Raw genomic sequence first — 24,137 nt, 5'->3', positions numbered from 1 at the left:
CTCTTTAATATTTCATACAGTGGTATCTCGCAAAAAAAAAAAAAAAAAAAAAAAAGCGGAGTCATCATCTCAACCAATACTGCACCATCCCATTAAGACCTAATCCTCTAGGGCTGGTCTGAACACGTCACGGAAGAGGGTTTGAATGTATTCTTGTGAAACACAATAATCACATGCTTGTAAGAAAATCAAAATTGTGCTCTGGCAAATGACAAATCATGCCGGTTAACTAAGCAATGCATTGACTTAACTAATATAGTAAACAAGGATCACTTTAGTACATATCAAAACTGCATTCCCATCCATAGCAACCAAAAGCCACCTAGACTCCCCTTTTGATGCTAAATGAAAACTTAAAATAAAAAGAGTAACATGTATTAAGTCAGCTGCCCCCATCCCATAGCATTCGTACATATTGCAACATAACTGAAAATACGAAAATGAATACATATTTCAGTGAGATATTTGGTACGTACTTCTCTTTTTGTTTTGTTTTTTCAGTCGCCGCTACACTGACATAACATTGGCAATGAACTGTTTGGGGGAAAACAAACAAAAATTGCAACAGTTTCATGACTTGTAAAGATGAAAAGAGCAAGAAAAGAATGCAATGCAATCGAGATGGATTCTACACTACACACAGACCAAAATAATATGTAAAATGATAAAACACTTGGCATTAGAAGTGATAATCCCTCATACATGTTGTAACCTGCATGGATGGTAGTTACTACACTGGAGCACAGTCTCTTAAAAAAGGGTGCTGTTCGTTATTCCGAAGGTTTGCTAATCCAAAACACACAAATTCATTGTACCGAGAGGTTCATTAATCCGAACATTTGTGGCGTTATCCCAAAGGTTTATTATTCCGAAGGTTCATTAATCCGAAAATAAAATACGGTTCGCTATCCCGAAGGCTCGTTTATCCAAAATGAAATAGAGTCCATAACGAACCTTTGGAATAACAAGCTTTGTTTCATTTTTGGATTAACGAACCTTCGGAAGAACAAACCTTAACACATTTTGGGATTAACGAACCTTTGGAATAACAAACCTTATCACATTTTCGGATTAACCAACCTTCAGAATAACGCACCTTCGGTATAAAAAACCTTTGGACTAAAGAACCTTCGGAATAATGAACCTTCGGAATAACGAACTGTAACCTTAAAAAAGCCATGCTATTTTTCATGTCACACGACTGATTGGGTGGAAATTTTCATGTGAGATATGATTGCGAATTATTCCAGCCCTGTTCTGCCTACAAGATAAATTCTTTGAAAAACCAAAAGAGCTTTTCGTCATTTGGGGGAGGGGGAGGGATTAGATACATTAAAAAAAAGAAGCTTCATTTACAAACAGTGAACATTTAGAGAATAACTAAAATTGGCAACTCTGTGTGATCTGGGTGATGAGCAGCTCTCCATTTGTGGCCCGACATCACAAAACCAACAAAATATCAAAGAATTTTATTCATTAAAGTTAAAGGTCCTGTTTACCTTTCGGAACAGTGATTTAAAAAAATTTCAAGATATGACATTTACTGCATACATGTATGTGCAGGTCTGTTGTACCACAAAACATCCTATCATATAAAATTTTTGCAATAAAGCCTAAAATGTAAAGGAGATATCTGTATTTTTCTCAATAAACCGTTACTGTAGACGGTTTTGTCTAGAAACATTCTTATTATAACTATTGTTCATATTTTGTATATTTAACAATACTTAACATCAATTTTACCGATTGAAATTCTTACAGTGGTTGTTTCTATCCCTTATTCACATTTTAGAACTATTTCAAAGCACTAATGCTGGGTTTTTGTTTCATCTGCAAATGGTAAATTATGCCTTTAAGGAAATTCTAAAAGAGCAGACTCTAAGCTTTAAAATGAATGTGTAACTCAATTCAAATGGACTCTCCTGACCTACATAAATACTGGAAAGAAAGCACACACTCTGCATAAGTGTGAACTGAGAAAAGAGGCTCTGAAGTACAGGGAGCACTTAATCTTTCAAGCACTTAATCTTTTACCAAGCCATGCTAGCTGTGCGATGAATGGGACAAAAACAGGATGTAAACCATCGAAGCAACAGCAATAAAGGGATTATCAGCTTAAGTTGAAATTGAGCATACTCTATCAACAAATTCTGTCCTTGATCAATGCCAACTTTCAAAGCAGTAGCACTATCCTTTCAGAAGTTATTCAAGTTGAAAGTAAAGATTGTGCAAAGGATTTTCAAGAAATGAAAGGGGGCCTCTATAATAGACATACCTGATAACGCCACTATACAACAAAATAAAAGCAACAAAAAACGGGTGAGGGGGGTTGCAAAAAAAAAAAATGCTGAAAACACAGTTTCCCCATTCATTTTATGATCCCAAGCTTAGGAATAATGTCGAAGAATAGCTCTTTCAGAAAATATGAAAACTCAAGACTGAATTTGTTGACCTGTTTCACCTTTTCTGAGTCCGCAACTAAATATCAAGGCGTACAACTTTTGTTGGTTTTGTGATGCACGGTCATTTGGTTATAAAAAGAAAATCAACATTTTTTTATTTTTCCCATGAAATTTTTTTCTTAGACAAGTTCTTAGTAAATGATACAAGAAATACATTTACACATGTCCTGGTCAGTAGCTAAGTTTTGTCTGTGCTCAAATTTTTCATAGAAAAGAAAATTAGTGAAATTTTGAGCAACAAAAGAGCTGCTCAATGCCTAAAATCACACACAGAGTTGCCACTCTGTCTTATACTCTAAACTTTTAACAAAATGGAAAATTGTTTTATGTTCCTGATTTTTTTCCTCAAGTTTCTGCTGATTTACTTCTTTCATTTTCATGTTTTCATACAAATCAACATAATATCATGATCTAAGCAGAATAAATTAAGTCATGATGAAATTTCCATTTAATCAAATCATGACAATCAATCTCCTCACAGATACTACTCTTAACTCTTTATGTGCCACGTTCGCACGTCCGACTCAGTCAACGGCGTGCCAACTTCGCATATTCTGCTCAACAAACAAAGCCGCCAAAACTGATTGATAAATCGCTAATCCCGCGGTACAATCAAAGCGTTTCTCGCGCTTTTGTTCCTCTCACATACGGCTTGCATTCCATGTGGCGATTAACTATCACGCGGTGTTCCAAACTAAATTTGCGTGTACATTCTAAGTTTCTGTCACCATTTTATGTGCAAAAGTCATGCCTTTACAGTAATGTAGCAACTGGTAATTCAAAAGAAAAATTGAAAATAGAATTGTCATACATCGTATATGGAAGCAAAGTTTGGCATTCCTCTTTAACTTTGCTCACTATTATGTCCAGCTTAACAGAAATTTGTAGAAGTTATGCAAATTGGAAAAACCGAATTCTTTCTCAAAGCATGACTACCTTCATGTCTCAGAATAATGTGGCACACATGGGGTTTCCACCATGGCACATAAAGAGTTAAGGCACTGAAAACTGGATAATCTACCAACATTCTAATGATCAAAAGTTTTTAAATGTAATATCCAACTTTCCTCCCATTACTGTGGCGTTTCTGCCATTTATGGATGTTGTGTACTGGTATCTATTGATGAATGGCAAAACATTTTGATTTCAAGCAAGTTCGATGTATTGTCCTTTTGACTATGACACCACGATTTGATAACTCAGAATTGCAAAGGAGGCAATTGATTTGAATTTTAGCATGATATTCGCATAATATGACAGGGAAAGAAAAAAATGTAAACATTATGTACTCTTCAATCTCTTCAACATAACTTCCTCACACAATGTGTGCTTGTAGTTGCTGTAGTTGCAATGCATGCTGGGAAGAGCATTACTCCCTAACTGTGACATCAAGTTTTACAAAGCTCTCTATAGCTGAAATTCTGTCTCCCCCTCCCAGAGAAAAGGAAAGCTTTGAGATGTAGAGACAGTATTATTTTAAACAAGAACATTCTACCAAAAAAAAAACAACTCAAATAGACAAAGTGTGTGAAATACTAGTATTAGGATCTGATTAAGATTTGATCTTCAACTAAAGATTCGTACACAAACATAGTCTAATGCATGCATGTACACATGCTATATAGAGAATGTTTGAAGCCCACTGCAAAAAGCCATATCGCTATCGCACAGATTATGCAATGTCACATATTTATCTATGCTGCAGAGTGGATACAATGGCACCAGCAAAGTGCATAATAAAAGAAAACAGAGTAGAAATATGGTACCACACAGCCAAAAAGACATTAAGCATTGTCAGTGTAGGGTAAAATGTGATCCACACTGTCTCTGAATCACTCCAACAACCCTAAGTTTATCATTGAAAAAATAATAATAACAATTAAGAGATGAGAGCTGCTGGATAATGTTATTTGTATGACACAATTCCATCACCAAAATAAATGAATAAATGTGTACAAGATTACTATAATATTAGAGGAACATTAATTGGTTGGGGCAGAAATTGCCCTTGGCATTGTAAATAATGACAACAGAAATCTTTTATAAGGAAAGAGCATTATGAATTTTAATGAAAGAAATTCAACAAAGTAAAATTCTGAAATTCACCCAATAAATGGCAAATGTGTGGAAACTAGAATGAGTATGATACATGATTTATTTATATACTATTATCATTAATTTTTTTATATGATGTTTGTGCCGTTTTTATGTGTGTATACTTTGATGCCTAAGTACATTAAAACACATGATTTTTAGGATTTTTTTCCATATGTAATGATTTATTACAGTAACGATCCCAACTATGGGACGGGGGGGGGGGGGGGGGGGGGGGGGGTAGGATTAGGGGGGGAGGGATTGTCAATGATAGCACAGAAAGGTAACAGTTATTCCTAAAGCACTAATTTAAACACTTATCAACACTACCTACCCTTCTATTAACTCACAATAATAGGAGAAAAATGATCAAAGTACTTGTGGGGCTGGGCTGATACCTTGTAACATGTTTCTGAGTTTGAGACTAGCCCCAACAAAAAATCTATCTATGCATTTCATGAATCCTCACCTCGTAAACCCCTCTGCAATACAAAGTGCAGGTGCCCTTGTATACACTTGACTTTATATGAAAGTGACTCCAACTTGCATGTTTTCAGCTAATCGCCCATACAAGTTATAACAAAGATTATGAAATGGGGTTCAGAGGGAGAGAATAAGAATATGTCGAATTTTTATATCCAGTTTTCCAAGAGAATATCTTACCTCATCATACATCATGAGGGCAGTGCCATTTTGCTGAGTGTCCTTTCTTCTGAAGAAGTCTGCAGGTTTATCATTAAAAGAAATATCCAAACATTCAAAACAAATCATCAACAAACAGGCTGGAGCAAAGTCTAGCATCAACATATCCATTTCGAAAATCCATCCGAAACCTGGACCCATCAATCATAATGATGCAAAGGAAAGGGATTTACACGAGAAATGCCGGATTTTGGAGGGTGGCAAAAACTGGCAAACCAAATCATGTCAATATGCTGTATATGGGAATTTTTTGTTAACAATTCTTTTCTTTAAAAACCTTTTACTTTTTACCTCTTTTTATATTGAACATATGTTTGACTTGATACATTTTTGTGGCCCTACTTTTGAATATTTTTGAGACAGAATACCAATTTCATCGTTTGACACACCATACAAAAATGTGGATTTGTGTTGCAAGAACCCCCCCCCCCCCCCCCCCCCCCCCCGAAATTCATTCAGAGTATGGTAATATGTTTACTATATAGCCTCCACGACTAAACCATGGGATGGGTAATACATCTTCTGGTTTTATCTTCTGGGTGTGAAACGGGTTCACAACCCTACCCTATGCCCAAGTAGAGGCAGTGCAGAATCAAAAATCTCGGCAGACCATTTCAAATCAAGAAACCTTACCCGTAAGAGCTCTCAGGCGAACTGCACAACCAACAAAGGCATCAAAGGGAATCTGGTTGTTGACCGAGTATCGCCTGATGAGGGCGCCGATAGCTTGCGGAGATAACCTGTAGCCTGGTGGTGCACGGCAGGGGGAGAAAGAAAAAAGGCAGATCGAGAATAACGTAACATGAAAGAAAAGAGAGCAAAGAGAATGTGAGACAAAAGAGAGAGAGATGGAAGAAACGAGAGTAGAAAAGAATATCACACAGGGGAAATGAATGATAGGAATGGGCGAGAGAAAGGGAGGAAGAGAGAGGAAAAGGCTGTTGGATACGACAACCGACTGCAGTACACACCTACTACTGTATACGCCATATAATAGTGAGTCTAATTTTTCACAAAACAGGACTTCCCAACAATTTCATAAATGGTTAGTGTAAAACGAGGAACGCTTGCATGCATTTTAATTTTGCAAATTTTGTGAGTTTCGCGAAATTAAAATGCACACTAAAGGTCTTGCCTACACTTCATGCATTGGACGCTATAGGCAACACGGGAAAATTTTGTGCCGCGAAAATTTCATGCCACAAAAATATTGTGTTTTTACAGTTCATTCACAATTGCAGAGTACTGTGCAGTGAAAATGACTGAGCAAGAGATCAAGAGCTGTAGGCGATCCTCAAAAGTCTGTAGAATAAGGGCAGAGATAGTAGAGATAGGAAGATACGAAGGCGCGCGATAACAATGGACATAAAATGGCTACCCTGCATGACGATACAAAAGAGAGCTAAGTACATACTCAGTACACCTAGGAACATCAATCATTTCCAAAGGTAGTGGTATTTTTATTATCTTAAAAAGATTTAAAAATTATAGTCGTAGCTTTTTTTCGATTAAGGGGATCGATTTGAAGAACGAGATTTGAAAGTAATAAGGATTATTTTGTGGAGGTAAAAATTTGGCAACAACATGATCTCACAATCAAATAAGACGCTTGATAAACAACAACATCTTCAAAGACAGCGCGTCTCAGGCACAGACGCACATCACCTGAGACGTTGACTGAAGTTGACTGAGTGGTCTCAGGTGATGCGCATAATACGCATGAGGACCGCGTGCTGGCCATTTGTTTTGTACAGGATTAGCGCGCACTTTCATGTCTTATTAGTTAAGCGTCTTTGATAAGGGTCAGGTGATAGATAGTGTGTGGTGGGAACACAGATTTGGAAGTCTCTTATGTGTCCTTTACACTGTCCCTTTTTGCCACTCCTGTATGTCAGTGATCTTACCAAAGGCTCCCATGGCTGCGGCCAGCTCGCCGCCATCAATCGTGCCGGACCTGTCGCGGTCGTAGGTCATGAAGGTCTGCTTCCACTGGTTCAAGACCCCCCACAGCTCCTTGAATTCGTTGAAGCCCATCTTACCCGAGTAGTCTCGCTACAGGGACGGAACGGCATAGGACAGAACAGAGCAGGACAACACACAGGACAAGGTGGGCCTGAAGTCAAGGAAAGGATCTTACAAGGATATTGGCACTTGATTTTGGCAACATCAACGATTCCTGGGACTTTCAGACCAGTCTATCTAACAGGTGGCATAGGATAAATGTGACCCGCTACAACAAAAGGATTCTAAAGTCGCTGACGGGTGAGCCAAGAAAATCAAGTTTGAAGTCAGATTATCAAATTTCATCAAAATGTTCGGATTTCTGTTTTTGACATAATTTTGTAGTCTACTGTATCTTCTATAATCTGCTGAAATATCGAAGTTAAATGATCAAAGGAAAGGCAAGAAAATAGCATTTTTCTGGGCCATGATTTTTCGACTTTGAACGGAACAGAAACGTGTCTGAAGATTTGGATTTAGCGCCGCAGCTAGACTCCGCCCCGGCAGGCTCGGGAGTTTGCTCCTCCCATAACTTCGCAATGTACACACAGTTCATCTCTGTCAAATTTAATTCCCTAAAAATGATATGCACACATGTGCAGACCTGAAAATTAATTCCTAGATGCTACACTGTGTAAGTACTACCTCTTTTTTAATCCACTTACCGGGTATCTCTATTTCATTTACTCACTTCCTTCTTAATAAATTCAACCTTAACTTTACTTTTATACACATCTTTAAGTCAATATCCACTTATCTTTATTTCATATATTTACTTCCTTATTTATCAATTCCTCCGTCTTATTTCTCTATAGATCTAATATGTCCATATTTACTTGATATCTGTATTGCATTTATGTACTATAATTTTCATCTCAGAAAGAAATAAATCACTGCAACAATGAAAACCATGACTAAAGGTAGTTTCAAAGTATTTAACACAAAGTTTAAGCAACAGATAGAACAGTTGATGTACAGAGGATTAAAGGTTGATATCATGCTATGGAATAGATTCCCAATAAAACTCTCCTGTTCAGAACACAAGGACAGCCCTAAAGTATCAGCCACTGCAAATCTGTGCTAAATACCACTGTCTGGATGATTTGGTATTCATTAAAATGAATCACAAATTTGGGATTTTAGTACAAAACACACGTCACACAGAATATGACTACACAACCCATGCAAAGAAACAAACAGTGAAAAAAAAAAACTTTTGGATGCCTATGATGATGTCTGAGGATTACTCTAAAAACCTTTCAACACACACAGAGGAATGTGTAGTAGCTCCCGGGGGGAAAACTGTAATGTTTATGGGATGTTCATTAATCTGAAGGTTGGTTAATCCAAAAATGAAATATGGTTTGTGAGTTTGAAAATGAAATATATTATGGTTTGCTAATTTGAAAATGAAATATGGCTTGTTAATCCAAAAATGGGGAAAAAGATGCATGCAAATGAACCTCATGAATTACAAACCTTTTTTTTTTTAAATTTTCAGATTAATGAACCTTCGGAACAACAAACCTTTTTCCATTTTGGAATTAGCAAACCTTCAGAATTATGACCCTTACTTAATTTTCAGATAAACTAACTTTCAGAACAGCCAAATCTTATTAAATTTTTTTGACTAACAAGCCTTCGGAATAACCAACCCTGGTAATTACAAACCATATTTCATTATATGGCTTAACCAACCTTTGAAATAATGAGCCTTCAGAGTACCAAACTGCAACTCAAATTTTTACATAGTCAAAGGATACATCAAGCATGTTGATCATCAGGATGCAGGTATCTTTACTGAAGGCTGGAAGAAAGGAAGAAAAGAAATGTAAATAATAATCACAATATAATATTTTCATATACCACAATACAACACAGATTTATAGATTAAGTGCTTTACAAACAACAGTTAGTACATAAAGTTTACAGTTAAAATTTAGTACTTGTGAAATATTGAATGGTTGTTGTCTACACAAATAGGTGAGTTTTCAATTTGTTGTTGTTGTTGTTGAACAGCTGAACAGCTTGGTTTTTATGTTTAAAAAAATAAATAAATATTCAAATTATTCACATTTTCACTCCTGTTTATTTTGATGTGTGTCATACTTCACACTGGGAACATCTCCTTCCACATATTATGCAAAAACTAATGCCTCTGACTGAGTATGTTCGTGTGGATGAGTCTTGCCATGTGACCTTGATACTGCACCATTTTTTTTTTTTCCAAAGTGATTTCCTGCCATAGCAAATAACTGTTGGGCGAGTTTAACTTGCGCATAGACAGAAACATACCAGCAAGTTTCCAGAAACAACCCCTTTCATCCCCCACCCCCCCCCCCCTAAAAAGAAGGGGGGGGGGAAAACACACACAAGGCAGAATGACTTTCATCACAAGCACACCTTAAAGAAAGAACATGCAGCATTGACATGGCCTACCATTGTAACTACACTCATTGTGTCTGTAATTTCTGGTGTATCAGGCTTGTACCTACAAAGTGTATGTGTATGTGCAAGCAAAGTTTTTCAGTTATCTGCCAGCACAAATTACATGCATGTTGTCAGTGCTAAATGGTGTCTCATATCGCTCCGCGTCAATTTCTCTGTGCAAAGCACATGCACACAGTTCACACACACACACACACTTTTTTGGGCAATGATCATGCACACACATAAATTTCTTCCTCCCCATATTATTTTTTTTTTCTTTTCCCCACTTAATTCAATGGCACACATTCTATTTTAAATGATGAATTTAAAAAACAAATATACTATACAATAACATCTCATGTTGCGCAATACACTACAAAAGTGAATTAATTCCTTTCCACAGACCAAAACTCCCCTTCCCCACCAAAATTAACATAAACTCCTAAGGACCTTTTACTCTATGATTTTGCCAACAAAAGCATACCTGTATGATTTCATTCATGATAAAATGCAGATCAATGAAGTCTTCCTTTTTGAACTTATTACACACAGTAAAGCAAATTGAACAATACAAGAATCAATACTACAGTGTACCTGAAAAAAAAAAATTCTCCTTTCCCTTTGAATGTATTGTTAATTCCTCTCTGTACCACTATTTGTAATACAGATCCTTCCCCCAAACCCTTCACCCACATTCCTCTCCCCTCCCCTCACCCCCCTCTCCCCTCCCCCCACCTTCGCCTTCCGGCTCCCTTGTGCATGGTTTGATCCTATTCTTGTTCCCTTAACTCTTTATGTGCCATGTTCGCACGTCCGACTCAGTTGACGGCATGCCAACTTCGCATATTCCACTCAAACGCACAAACCTGCCCAAACCGATCGATGAATCGCCAAATGCGACAGTAAAATGAAATCGTTTGTCTCGATTCTGTTCCTCTCATATACAGCTTGCATTTTATAATGAGATTGCCTATTAAACAAAGAGGTGTTTCATACTGGATTTGCATGCAAATTTGAAGTTTCTGTCACTACTTTGTGTGCATAAGTCATACATTTACAGCAGTGTAGCTACAAGGCATTTGAAAGAAAGGCAATTATAGATTTGTCATAAAATTTACATCAATTCAAAGCTTGGCATTTTCTCTACAACATTGCTCACTTCATGTACAATTTAACAAAATCTTAAAAAGTTATATAGATTTGAAAATTAATATTTGCTCAATGCATTACTACGTTGGTGTCTCGGAATAAAGTGGCAAACGGGGGGGTTTCCTCCATGGCACATATAGAGTTAAGAGGCTTTCACACAGGGCCTGCTTAGAGTTGCGCATGGTTGAGTACCGACTATGCCTGGCTAAGGGTGGGATTTCACGGAGCACGCGAACGATTTGCGAAGGACGCGAATGACAAAATCCAACATTCGGAAAAGTTTTTCTCCGAATGTGTTCCGACAATGAAGCCGAAAACTATTCTTGCGCAATTTGTGCGAAGTTCCCACGACGTATGTGCGATTGTCGTGTGTATCATTGATAAAGTACAGCATGTTACGTACACGAAGAACACGCGACGGAAATGCGAACAACGAAAAATTTTCATGGGAGAAAATGTAGCAAGGAGAGGTGGAAGCAATAAAAGAAAGATCAACTCAAATCAGCTTTCTTGAGTTGATTTTTTTTCTTTCCTCTATTTCTCTTTTCGTTTTCTCTCATTTCTCTATCGTGTGTTTGCCTACATTTTTTCCCCTAGGACGTATCTCCACTAGTAAAGCATTTGATCTTTTTTTTTTTTTTTTGCAGTTCCTCCAACACATAATCTCTATAGTTCAAATGAAATTCACATACTTAAGATTGATTTTAAGTATATTCTGCGAATTTTTTTTTTTTTGTATATCAAATATTCTTTCTCTTTGCTAGTCTATAATTTCTTTTGTTACTATAGTTGTTAATAATTGTTTGATGTTTAGATGTATGCTACGATTTCTATTTGCAGAAAACGTACAGGGCATACATCCCCCAAACGTGCGCTAAACGTTCGCGAGAATGTCTCAAAAGGTACGCGAACAGTTTGCGATTACGTCGTAAAATGATCGGAAAAACTTCGCAGATTTCGCATAACATACGCGAGACATTCTCAGAAGCTTCGGAGTCTGTTTGGGGTTTCACGAACATTTTGCGAACATCGCGCGTGTCTTGCGAAGGTCTTGCGCATATGACGAAGCTTTAAAGACACTTTCGAGAACAATTCACGAGCAAATCCCGACTAAGTGTGCGGAAAAGGTTCGCGAAAAATTTCAAACTTTTTTGAAATTCTCGCCGAAGTAAAAACGACATTCGCGAACAATTGACGACGCTTCCGAACCCTCACGTTTGTTTGGCGATCTTTTGCAGACTAAAATGCGAATGCTGGATTTTGCCATTCGCGTCCTTCGCAAATCGTTCGCGTGCTCCGTGAAATCCCACCCTTACTCTGCCCTTGCAGGTCTATTACCTAACAATATTCCATAGGACTCCAATGCACAAAACTTTCATGCCACAAAAAATATCTCACTTTACAGTAATCCTTTTGAGACTGTATCTCAGAGTTTGCCCAAACACTTCTTCTCATTCCTGCAATGGCTTGCTTTCTTCAGTGTTTCTTTTGTGAGTACCGGTATGCAGCCTATTTTTGGTGTACAGTGTACTTCTGAGTAGTTGGCATGCCACAATGCACAACTGATGTGAAAGCCGATTATCAAGGGGCTTTTCACACCCAACCTGCAAAGAGTTACAGAATGCTGGGTATGGTTGGACCTACTACACATTGACCGCCTAATCTTTATTTGCTTGAGAAGAATATTGAACACTGAAATTCATGTAAAAACTTGACCTACGTGATTGAGAAAATCCAGCACTATCAAATGCCGTTGCTCCCTTTTCAATTCGAAGTTTCAGTGCAAAAATATCGCAGTCGAACTTGCATGGCTTCGTATCAGCTTCCCGCGGTGCCACTCCTTTTTTAGATCAACCGCTGTTTTTGCATTGACGACGCACACAAATCGAGTTGCAATGAACACCGTGTTGTACGAAGCTTTTTAGAAAATGCATCCTGACATTATATTACAATTCATTTAAAATATTCATTTGAAATTTTGTCCTTGATTAAAACCATTAATGAACAGTGAATTTTCGCGTTTTCCCACACATCCTCTTCAACGGTCAAAGTCAATACATTTTTATGTGCTCTGCGAGCAGTGCAGTGCGTACTAAGCGTTCTATGCACAAAAACTATGCGGTCGGTTTCAAAAAGGGTGGTCGATGTGTAGTAGAGCTACTATACTGACTGCACCACGCAGCTTATACTACTCTAGGCTGTGGCTGTGCTGTACACTGGCCCATGTAATAATACGCTGAGTGACACAAACGAGTACACAAGGTACATGAAAAAAATCTTCAACATGTTTTAATAACCTTTTTTTTTTTTTTTTGCATGCTTTGGTGTAGAGCACGGGAAACAAATATATGCAACACTAACCTACTGTATGCCATGCCTATTATCAAAAGCAATAGCATGTAACACTACACAACTTAACGCCAATGCCTACGCAATAGATATATAACACTACGCTATCTAATGCCAACAGATGCCTGTTAGAAGCAAAAATATGCTATTCTCTATGAGAGCTATGAAAATCCTTTGAGACCCAAGGACATACCCAAACACTTCTTTTTCACATTCTTGCAGTCATTTGCTCGAGTTGCTAGACAATGCTAGAGTTCTCTTTCGATTGTCCATAAGGCCGTTATCACATAACTAGGTATCACATGCAAAAATGTTATGACTACTGTAGGCATATAATATGCATTATGGCAAATGACAACAGTTCAAGAAGAAAAAAAAAATAACATCAGTCAAAGTCAAAATTACTTTGAGTACATGCGGCCAATTTTGGTGAAGTAGGTACACAAGACTACTCAACTCTACGCAGACCCAGTGTGAAAGCCCCTCAGCACACAAACACAAACAAACACAACAAATGAGCAACAAGACAAATAATGCATCATATGTGAACGTCAAAACAGATCTTTAGTGAATTCAAGAAAGGCGGGGGGGGGGGGGGGGGGAGGAGTCACTGAACAGATGTCATGCAAATACTGTTTGCATAATTCTGTGTCCATGGGTATGAGTGATTTTCTCCTTTTAATAAAAAAAAAGAACCCAAAAAAATGTTTTAATATGAACTTACGCTGATAGGAGCCAGATATTCCAGAAGAGGACAGACATTGTTGCAGCTCATTCTGGTCTATCTGCCCATCCTGTAATTTTATCATAATAAGTATCAAAGGGGAACATCAACCATAAATACAATGTAAATGTATTAGTATGATATAATATAGTATGATATAATAATATAATATAATATAATATAATATAATATAATATAATATAATATAATATAATATAATATAATATAATATAATATAATATAATACATATATTTTGTAATTGGGTATCTTCTCAAAGACAGAGACAGCAATGAATCTGAGGGAATTATTTACTGCAATGTTTGGACAGCTGCAATATAATTCTAGAGTCCGCTTTTACTTGCCCATAGGGCTGTTATCACATTACTAGGTATAACATGCAAAAAATTTTATGACTGCTGCAGGTATGCATTATGGCAAATGACAACAGTTCAAGAAAGAAAACATCTTTGATAAAACAAAAACAACAAAAAAATCACACAACTCTTTTCCCAGAAAAATTTGCAGTAAGAAATAGCTCAATTACCTTGCTGACCATTACAATGTATGTCTCTGCTGTTCTCTATCTTACTCTATGATCATGTATGTTTCTACTTCTACTTCCACTGAATAGGCCCTTCTGAAAAATTTTATAACTAATAGATCTGCTAAGACCCATGCCCCTGAGTTTTAATACCAAGGATTTAAATGTGTTTTATAGTATAAACACATGAGGCATATTTGATGGTTATTTTAATTTCACAAATTTCGCTAGTCAACGAATATTCGCAAAATGAATAATTCAAAAATATTGCCTACCATAACATTTTTCTATCAAGCACTGTATGTTGCACCCAAGATAGGAATATGCTACTGTAGATTCTTTCAAAAAGTTATTTTTTAATACTTCACCTCATTCCTACAGTGTGGTTCACATCACGAATTTTGATAACCACTTGCGAGGTTGTTCCCCACGGGCCCTGTTTCGTAAAGCTGTTTGTAAAGTTACACATGACTTTACGACTGACTAGAATATGAAGTGCCAATATGTGCGCCAATGTTTTTTTTTCCTTACATTTTGACAAAGCACGACTACATGTCAATATTTTATCTACATTGGGTCCAAAATACACTTTCAGCTAAAATTGTGTGACATATAAGAATGATCATTATCATTTGCAAATTTCAACTTTAGCTAGTGAAATTAACAATGACTAAGAAAACCACTTGGCTTGCCATATTTAAGTCGTTCGTAAAGTCGTGCGTAACAGCTTCATGAAACAGGGCCGGGGGGGTTCATACAGCTGCTCGTAAAATTACGAACAACTTATGAGTAACTGGTGATCAGTTGTGATGTGCTTTACTTACCAGAATTTCAATAATTTAGCACAGGAACTGATCACCAGTCGTTCATAAGTTGTTCATAACTTTACAAACAGCTTTAAGAAATAGGGCTCAGGTCCTACTTCGTGAATCAGCAGAGTACACAAAAAATTTACAAAAAACAAACAAACAAACAAACCATACTCACTTGTCCTGCAACAGCAGAGAAATAACCAAAGAGGGGATCCTGGTGCACAAAGTTGGGTTGGGATGGAAGCGGTGGCCATGGAGGAGACATTAAAAAAATGAAAAGAAAAGGAATTTGGATAGTCATATACATCTCTTTCACACAGCTCAGACCCTCTATCCACAAGTTTCCTGTATGACCTCTAAAGATGACTTCTAATATCAAGGAAAATGAGTGGGAGCCGCATGATATACAGGTTGTACAATGTATGTATCAAAATATTACCTGCGCTTTTAAAGGGGACCTCCGGATGATTTTCAGACTTAAGGCTCAGATGTCATTAACACTGTTCATTGCAATTTGTTTAAGATTTTCAGTCTATTGGTTTCTCTGCTCAAGGACCACAATAAATTCCACGAATCTATACATGGAGTTGGAGATTTATGTGCTACATGATGTGAAATTATGAAAATTGTCTGGAATGCCCCTTTAAAACAAAGCATCATAAATTATGAACAATACTTCTCTTGGTGCATATTAAAGAAGATTGTGGTTCTGCATATTTCATAAGAGCTCAGGAAAAGAAAAAAAAAGATCATTTCTGTCCAAATCTGACAAGAGTAGCCACCAATTGAGAAAAAAAAAATGTGTGATGAAAGTCATGGAACATCCTCGTTACCATTCCTGGTAGTGGAGCAGCGGGGTAACCAGGGGTAGGCGGGTATGCTGGATTTGCTGCCGGCACTGCTGGAGGCACTGCCAGAGGCACTGCTGGCGGTACCACTGGTGGCACCGCCGCCGGCAGCGGTGGGTAGGGTCCTGCGGTCATAGACTTAACCATCGCATCGTGCGTTTCTGACATAGACTTCAGAGCCGACTTGGCAAAACCAAAGGGATCCATTGCTGTAAAAAAGGCTCTCCTCGTATCCAACTTGTGTAAATAAAAACCCGACAAATCCCTGGTACAGCAGTTGTTTCAAACACTGAGATTGCCGACAGCAGGGTATGTGTGAGACACACTGACTGGCAATGCACAAAATCTGAGAGCTTTTATATTTTTTGCGATGTTGGAAGTCTAGCGCCCATGGCTGCAGAAGGTTACAAGAGGAAGTGAGGTTGGTGTTAAACTGTACATTGTTGTTTCTCTGATACCATGGGCTATATGGCAGATGAGGAAACTCATAGCAGATGAACACCTTCATTTCAAACAAAAAAAGGGGGGGGCAAGGGCAGGCAGGATGCACATATTGCTTTTTGCAAAATCATGTTTCGATTCAAACAGGATGGAGCGTCCAGAATTCATAATTATTTGGTTCGAAATTGATTTTGTGACTGTGGTTTTGCTGGGATATCCTTGGTTAGATTTTTCATGTTAAAACGCTCTCAAATTATGATGAAAGAATTGTGGTCTACTCTTTGTTTGCTTGCTTGGTTTGTTTGTTTCTATCAACAGTCATTACTGGAACCTGTCTCTTGAATCAGTATTTGATTTTGACCAAAAAAAAAAAAACAAAACAAAAAAACAGAGCAAACCAAAACAGCATTCAATACCATTTGTGACCCTTCATCACAAAACGAACAAAAAGTCACCAGACATTGATTTTTAGATAAGAGAAGATTCTGAAAGAGCAGACTCTAAGCTTTAAAATGATATAACTCAATTCAAATGGACTTTCCTCACCTATCTAAATACTGGAAAGAAAGGATACACTCTGGAAAGTGTGAACTGAGAAAACAGGCTCTGAAGTACAGGGTGTATTCAAGCTCTTAATCTCTACGTACCACGCTATGCCAGCTGTGGGATGAATTGAACAAAAAACAGGATGTTGACCACGGGAGCAACAACAATGAAGGAATTATCAGATTAAGCTGAAATTAAGACTGCTTCATTAGCACATTCTGTCCATGATTAATACCAACTTTCAATGAAGTAGCATCATTCTCTCCAACTTTATTGGAGTTGAAAGTGAAGTGTATGGACAGGGTTTTTGAGAAATGGGAAGGGTAGAGGGTTCTATGAGAAACAACTAATCACACTATTCCACCAAAAAGTGTTCTAGAAAAACTGCTGAAAACACAAGTTCCTGTTTGTTTTATGATCCCAAACTTAAATATAATATAGAAAAAGACTTGCTCTTTCAGAAAATATGAAAAACTCAAGATTGGTTAGGTTGACCCATTTCACCTACTGTATTTTCAGTCCTCACACAAAATCACTGTGTGAGACTTTTTGTTCATTTTGTGGTGCACGGTCACATTTCAGCAATTGCATCACGCGATGCAACAACAATATGATGTCATTCAGACCGCCTCAAACTTTTGGCCCTGTTTTTGCGTGTAATGTTCCACAAATATTATATGACTTTATATCCAAATCATGGTAGAGTGCTAACTATGCATAGACGGAAAGGTCAAACAATAGAGACCAGTTTTGGCATGAACTGCTTCCAGAACTATCTCAGGAAAGTAAGAATAAGTAGAACAGAGAAAGAAATTATTCTCAATATGTACAGTAATCATTTAACCCATTGAGGACAAGTCCCGAGTATACTCAGGCAAGTGTCTGTGGGGAATGCGTGTTGTAGCAAAATAAGCCTGTCCTCAACGGGTTAATAACTTTAGGCTGAGCACAAAGCAATATTAATTTCCTTCCTTTTTTTTAGAATTCTTTCCAATTTTGGGACTGACTCTGGTTAATGCTTCCATCACAATCACATCACATAATCTAAATCCCGTTACTTGTATTTAAAATTGTGCACGACAATCCTACAAAACTCTTCCAAAGAGTCGGCAGCACCTTTCATGCTTTGGTCATGGGACGACCAAAGAAGCCGTGGAAGAAGCAAGTGGAGTAGGAGCTTGGGAAGGTTGGAAGAAGGATGCCCTAAAACGAGCGACATGGCGAGAAGGTGTGAGGGCGGTAGGTAACTGTGAGTTTGAGGTAAATCCAGCCACCCCTGCTATCGGGGACACACCCACATCAAAAAATGGACGATGACAATGATGGGTCATGGCAAAGATGCGTTTCAACTCATCACGCCAGAAGAATTCGCCCTATATGAACTTAGTGTAAACAATGTGGTGCACACATGCAACTATGACATGTTACCCTATTGAGGACAGTTTGATTTTGCTACAACACGCATTTCCCAAAGATGCTTGCCTGAGTATAAGAATCAAAAGAAATTCAACATATTTTCACAAGGTTCGAAATTGGCGATGGTCCGCTGGCCATTGGCTTCCCGAAATCACGTCGGACTAGCTAAAAATCGTAAAATTCTGAAGTTACTAGTCCATCTGGCTAGCCAAAATATTGCTTCAGTGTCAAAATTGATTCTAAGTAGTCCGCCTGGCTAGCTAAAAAAAAAGTTAAGTGCCACCCCTTTCACCCTTCTGGCATAATGAAAGAGCACTTGTACCTGTACCTCTTTCAGAAAGCAAGGGAATAATGTTACATCTTTATAGCCAGGAACAAATCAAAGAAAAATGAAACTTGTGGAATTCCCTTTGTACATTTTCTTTACATTGTATATCACCGTCCGTGCATGATGTCACAAACTGTAGAAGGACTTCCTCTTATCCAGCGATGGCTGCACTGAAACTATGCAAATTCTTTGTTTTTCAATGGATTGTCCAACTTTCTTCAAAATTTGCTGTGTTATAATACGTGTCCGTAATTTTGCTGCATTCACTCAATCCATTTGCATTTGGATTTCATTCCCCTTTGGCTAATATCAACTCCAATTGCTCTTTACATTGTACTTCGTACACGCAACAAACTGTGGATGAACAGGATTCTGCCACTCCCATCTCTATTTAAATAGGAAAGCGGTGTACGTGCATGACTAAACCAGCAACGAGGATGTCGGAGAACACAAGGATGTTAGAGTTCTATTGAGGTCAAATGTCCAGTGAAGATGCAACCACAAAATGTACTTGATCTATCTGGAACAGGACCACATTCAAAGCCACACTCTCAATCACCTTCAGCAGCCTGGATTCATCGGGTCATTGCTCCCATTTCCTCTACCTTCTTCCCTTCTGACCTCTGAACCCTGGTTAAAGCAAATGTGCAACTGCCATTTGGGAGTTTTAAGGGGGAAATCCAGTCCAAATATACAGTAAGATAATCTGATAAGAAAGAGTAAATTATTACAAGTTTAATGGTAAAGTTTTGATTGAAATTATTTGAAAAATGGGGAAGTTATGACATTTCAAATTTTCACTAATTTTTCAGGATGGAGTCAAAAAAGGGCCTGAGCTTTCGATCCTAGCAGAATCTTCGGGGCTTTCGATCCCAGCAGAATCTGCGTTGGAGGCTGACGAAGATTCTGCTAGGATCGAAAGCTCAGGCCCCTTTTGACTCCATTTTACTCCATTGGCTCGCCTTTATTGGATAAGCAGTTTTCAGCAGCTTTTTTTGCTAAACTTAATTTTTCAGGAAACAGTTCTTGAACAGTCAATATGAACAAATGGCAAAGTGAGCATGTTGACCATCCCCTCACAACTTGCCAAATTATTTGTACATGAAATATGGAAACTTCCAATTTTTCACTTAAAAACGCAATTATGCCCGAGGCTCACATCCTGATATATCTAATTGATCATTATTCTGAAGTTATTCACCCAGGAATTGAAAAAAAAAAATACTGTTGAACTCTTAAGATTTCACTCTTGATCAAACTAACTTACCAGGTATATTTGGACTGGATTTCCCCTTTAACAGCACATACATGTATAATTCCAATTTATGACAGGGACAGATTCTGGTGGATTTATAATCATTGTGTATGAAAGTCAGAAAAAACCCCCAAACAGTTATAGTGCCATGGAATTCTGGGTTGGGGGATGGGGGCTCTTACGGTGGTTCTTCTTCAGTCTTAACTGATCTGAACAGGAGCTCTCTTCAAACAAGCACTAATTATCTATACATCAATTAGTTTCTAGAATCTAACTTTGCTAGATTTTGATGAAAATGACAGTACCAGTGGGAAATATTCTGAATTCTGCAGGAAATATGTGATAATCTCCTAGAATACTCAGTATTTACATAAAACGTGTGACAGTGCTACATTCCACTGCAATGAACAGCCCTTGGTGAAGAGTGTGTTAAAATAAAGTGCTTACACTGGTGGAAATTACATATTAGCCAACACAAAAACAATAATGTTGGACCTGTTAAAATTGCAGGACTAATAAAGGCCATTTTGCTGATTACACTTAACAATAAATTTTGTAGAGCTAGGATTTTTCTCCTTTTTTTTTCTTTCTTTTAAGTTAAAGCACAAGTAGAATTTAGGTCGCAAGTTTTACAACATAGAATTAGCACAAACCACTCCACAATGTCAATGTTTTTGAAAGAAGTTTGTTGAACCTAGCAGAGGTTGAATACTCCAGCCAATCAGAGTGCTTCCATCTATTCACAGGATTTTGAAAGAAATTGGACAACTATAGTCAATGGTGGCATAACATTTGTATGTTCTTGCCCTGCGCCTAGCGTAAAATGACTTAATTGTCAGCAAAACTATATATTGAGGATTCATGAAGGCACAAAAACTGGTACCTTTGGCCCCTAAAAGTGTGACTGTATTTCATTTTTTCACCACAGAATCAGTGCCATAAATTAAGATATAGTCTTTCATGCGTGTTACATCATAACTTTAGTATTCTTAATCTATAAAAAGAAAGAACAATTTTGTCCACTTTCAGATGATATGCACTTTTTCCCTTGTGTATGGCGATCTGTAATAAGTTGCCAAGTTAGCAAAATGGCAAGGTGCTGAATGGCAAGGCGCTGTAACTCATTATCAAAGGATTCAGGGCAGCATACATGCAAATGAGTCCAATACAAAAAACTCCCCCCCCCCCCCAGCACTGCAGTCTAACTGGGTCTCTCTCACACCCACTTGTATGCAGTACAGTAAATGTACCAGGCTGCTGTATATGTATGCTGCCCTACTTTTGCAAAAGGAAGCAAGTGACATACCATCCGAATTTTAGATATTGATGTTTTCATAATTCACATAATGAGCACTTCTTCCAGGCCAAATTTCATGCAGAAACACTCATCCTACTATTAAAGAGATATGTTAGATAAGACATCATGATAGTCCATTGACATCAGTGTAAATGACAGACACATTTTGCTCTTTTGCGAGAAATGTCACTTTTGTCACTTGCTTCCTTTTGCCAAAGTAGGGCAGTGTGGATCCATCACTAAGGGCATATACCGTACATGCCAACGTGTTACATTATTACCTCCGCCAAGGGAGGAGGTTATGTTGTTTTTTTCATTGGTGTTTGTTTGTTTGTTAGTTTGTCTGGGTGCAAAATAACTCAAAAAAAGTAGTAAACAGATTTTGATGAAACTTGCAGGAAAAGTTGAGGATGGCACAAGGAACAAATGATTAAATCTTGAAATTTGTATGGATCTTATGAAGGATTCCTAATATGTTGGCAGGTAGGGTCAATGAACTTTGGAGTTCAAGCTGCGCATGTTTTGAGGTTTGCATACGCACACTAAAGTGTGTGCTCTAGTTTCTGCTCGGGCAAGGCGCACCATACAGCTGAAGTTGATGACGTATCTCGTACAGTGAGTAGGTTGTGGGTAGACATCTGGGTCAGATTCCAGCTAACACACTGTAATTTGTGTCTCAATGGATGTGGTCCCTGGGCAAATTCATGGGTAAACATCTGAGTTCCTCGTGGCACACCCGACACTAACTAAACACAAAATAATTTGTGTCCTATTAAAATGTGCAGTGCATTGCACCTGGGCTGGTTGAGGGTGGCCACCTGGGTACCTAAAGGTACACCCCAAAACCAATTATTATAGAATGGGTAGCGAGAATCCTGCGATCTGATTGGTCGAGAGCTATGTGTTGATTTTTACTGGCCGCACGCTACGTACGCTGAGTCACAGTGGTAAACATGTTATCGCGCACTTGTAGCAAGAGTACGCGTACTTGTAACAAAGGTTTTCACACTAAGCAAGCGTTCGCGCACTCAGGTTGGCCATGCGTCCAGTAAATACTGATGCATGGCTGGCCGTGCGTCTAGTAAAAACTGATGCATGCTCGTTTACGGCAAGCCAAAAGGAACTGCATCCAGTAATTTTGTCATCCGGTAGCACGATAGAAAAATGGGTTTTTGACGAGAAAATTACCCATTCTATAAATCAGACGACGCACATGTCTTTTCGTGCATCAGTCGGAATATAGTGTGCATGCGGTAACTATGGAATTTAGCCTAAACCCACTCGGCTTCCCCTCGTGGGTTAAGCATTCCATAGTTACCTTATGCACACAATTCCGACTGACGCACTCAGACCTGTGCGTCATTTGTATACTAACACACTGTAATTTATGTCATAAACAAACTGTGGTTCCTGGGCATGTTTGTGGGTAGACATCTCATGGTACAAGCTAGTACCAGCTAACAATTCAGTGATTTCATACACTGTACATTTTAGTTAGCCAAGCATGCCTTCATTTTTTTTTTTCAAACAATGCAACATAGACTAAAAACCACTTCAAAATAATGTCATAAAAACTCAATCTAAATAATTGGTGTCCCAGTGTAATGAGTGTCATACTAAAATGAAGTACATGTACCTGGGTTGGTTGTGGGTAGCCACCTGGGTAGCCTGGAGCTCCATAACCTGGGTATGCCATGTCTGCAGTCTGTGAACATCAAATGAAGAAATCACCAATAAGCAACATTAAAAACAGACAGTAATAAAGTGATAAGGATTCCACAATAAACCCACTAGTTCTTCTACCCCATTAACTACTGCCGCTACTACAAGTACTACTACTACGTGTACAAGTACTTCTACAAATATATCTATAGCCATAAAAGAAGTAAAATCAGTAATCATAACATCAATTATAGTGAAAAAGATCATGATAATGATGATAAATAATAATTCATGCTACACCTGTAGGACTTCATCAAATGCACATAACATACTCGGCCTTCACTAGCATGAACTGAATTTAGGGAAGCTTTACTTTCACTAACATACTATACCGGTACTTATAATTTATACAGTATACACTGTACTCTGATGACTTTCTTGATGACAAAAAAAAAAGAAAGAAAAAAAAAAGAAGTTTCAGTCAGCTGTGAGAAATGACCCTTTTCTTGAATTTGGTTTGATTTCCTTTGAATATATTTCTAAAGTGTCTTCCTGTTGTCTATGACTATGGACACACACCTTTAATGCATGTGCAACTGAGCTGAGCATTGGCAGCTGGCTGTTGAAAAATCTTGACTATGAATCGTAGCCATATGGATCTCAGTCATTACCATTTTCACAGGTTGTGAGTTCATTTATTACACAGTGCAGTGAGCTTTTCCCATTTCAAGATCTCTTTACATGTATATGATTATTTGCATGTACTTGTACATGTATGTACTGTACATCACGATGACTGAGCAGACCAAAGATTCTACATGTCCATCAAAAATTGCCAAAAGACTGGGAACAAAATGGAAAAAAAAAAACAATACTATCAGGGTAGCGTCAAAAGCGAAAGATGGTTGGTCGATTGTTAGAAGTTTCTTACTTCCAATGCTACTAACAGTTAGAAATATGCCCTTGAACCATTTGAAAAATGGACATTTTGTTATTATACCTTAGAATAATCAGTGTAAAATACCCCATACTAGGGTCTAACTGTGATAGAATCTATCACACATTTCAGCAAGCAGACC

General features: G+C 37.9%; 1 protein-coding gene across 2 annotated transcripts in view; it reads right to left on the bottom strand.

The window, feature by feature from the left end:
- The window catches only part of LOC139723327 (sorcin-like), a 33,879-nt gene that overhangs the window by 8,904 nt on the left and 838 nt on the right, over nt 1–24,137 (bottom strand). Inside the window, exons 2-9 of one of the 2 annotated variants that reach the window (XM_071634589.1) lie at nt 23,033–23,101; nt 15,441–15,479; nt 13,912–13,981; nt 9,023–9,066; nt 7,163–7,310; nt 5,892–6,005; nt 5,220–5,278; nt 477–534 (exon numbers count right to left, since the gene is read on the bottom strand). In XM_071634589.1, coding sequence (XP_071490690.1) covers nt 508–534; nt 5,220–5,278; nt 5,892–6,005; nt 7,163–7,310; nt 9,023–9,066; nt 13,912–13,981; nt 15,441–15,479; nt 23,033–23,092 — 561 coding nt within the window. In that variant the 5' untranslated portion in view covers nt 23,093–23,101 and the 3' untranslated portion in view covers nt 477–507. The remainder of the gene's footprint in view (nt 1–476; nt 535–5,219; nt 5,279–5,891; nt 6,006–7,162; nt 7,311–9,022; nt 9,067–13,911; nt 13,982–15,440; nt 15,480–23,032; nt 23,102–24,137) is intronic. The other variant, XM_071634590.1, reaches the window with a different exon arrangement.

This window comes from Diadema antillarum, unplaced genomic scaffold, assembly GCF_040938485.1.
Source record: "Diadema antillarum isolate AM-2024a unplaced genomic scaffold, OU_Dant_1.0 scf00000186, whole genome shotgun sequence".
Lineage (NCBI taxonomy): Eukaryota > Metazoa > Echinodermata > Echinoidea > Diadematoida > Diadematidae > Diadema > Diadema antillarum.
Note: the sequence above shows the minus strand (reverse complement) of the source record. Positions and strands in the feature narration are given on the sequence as shown.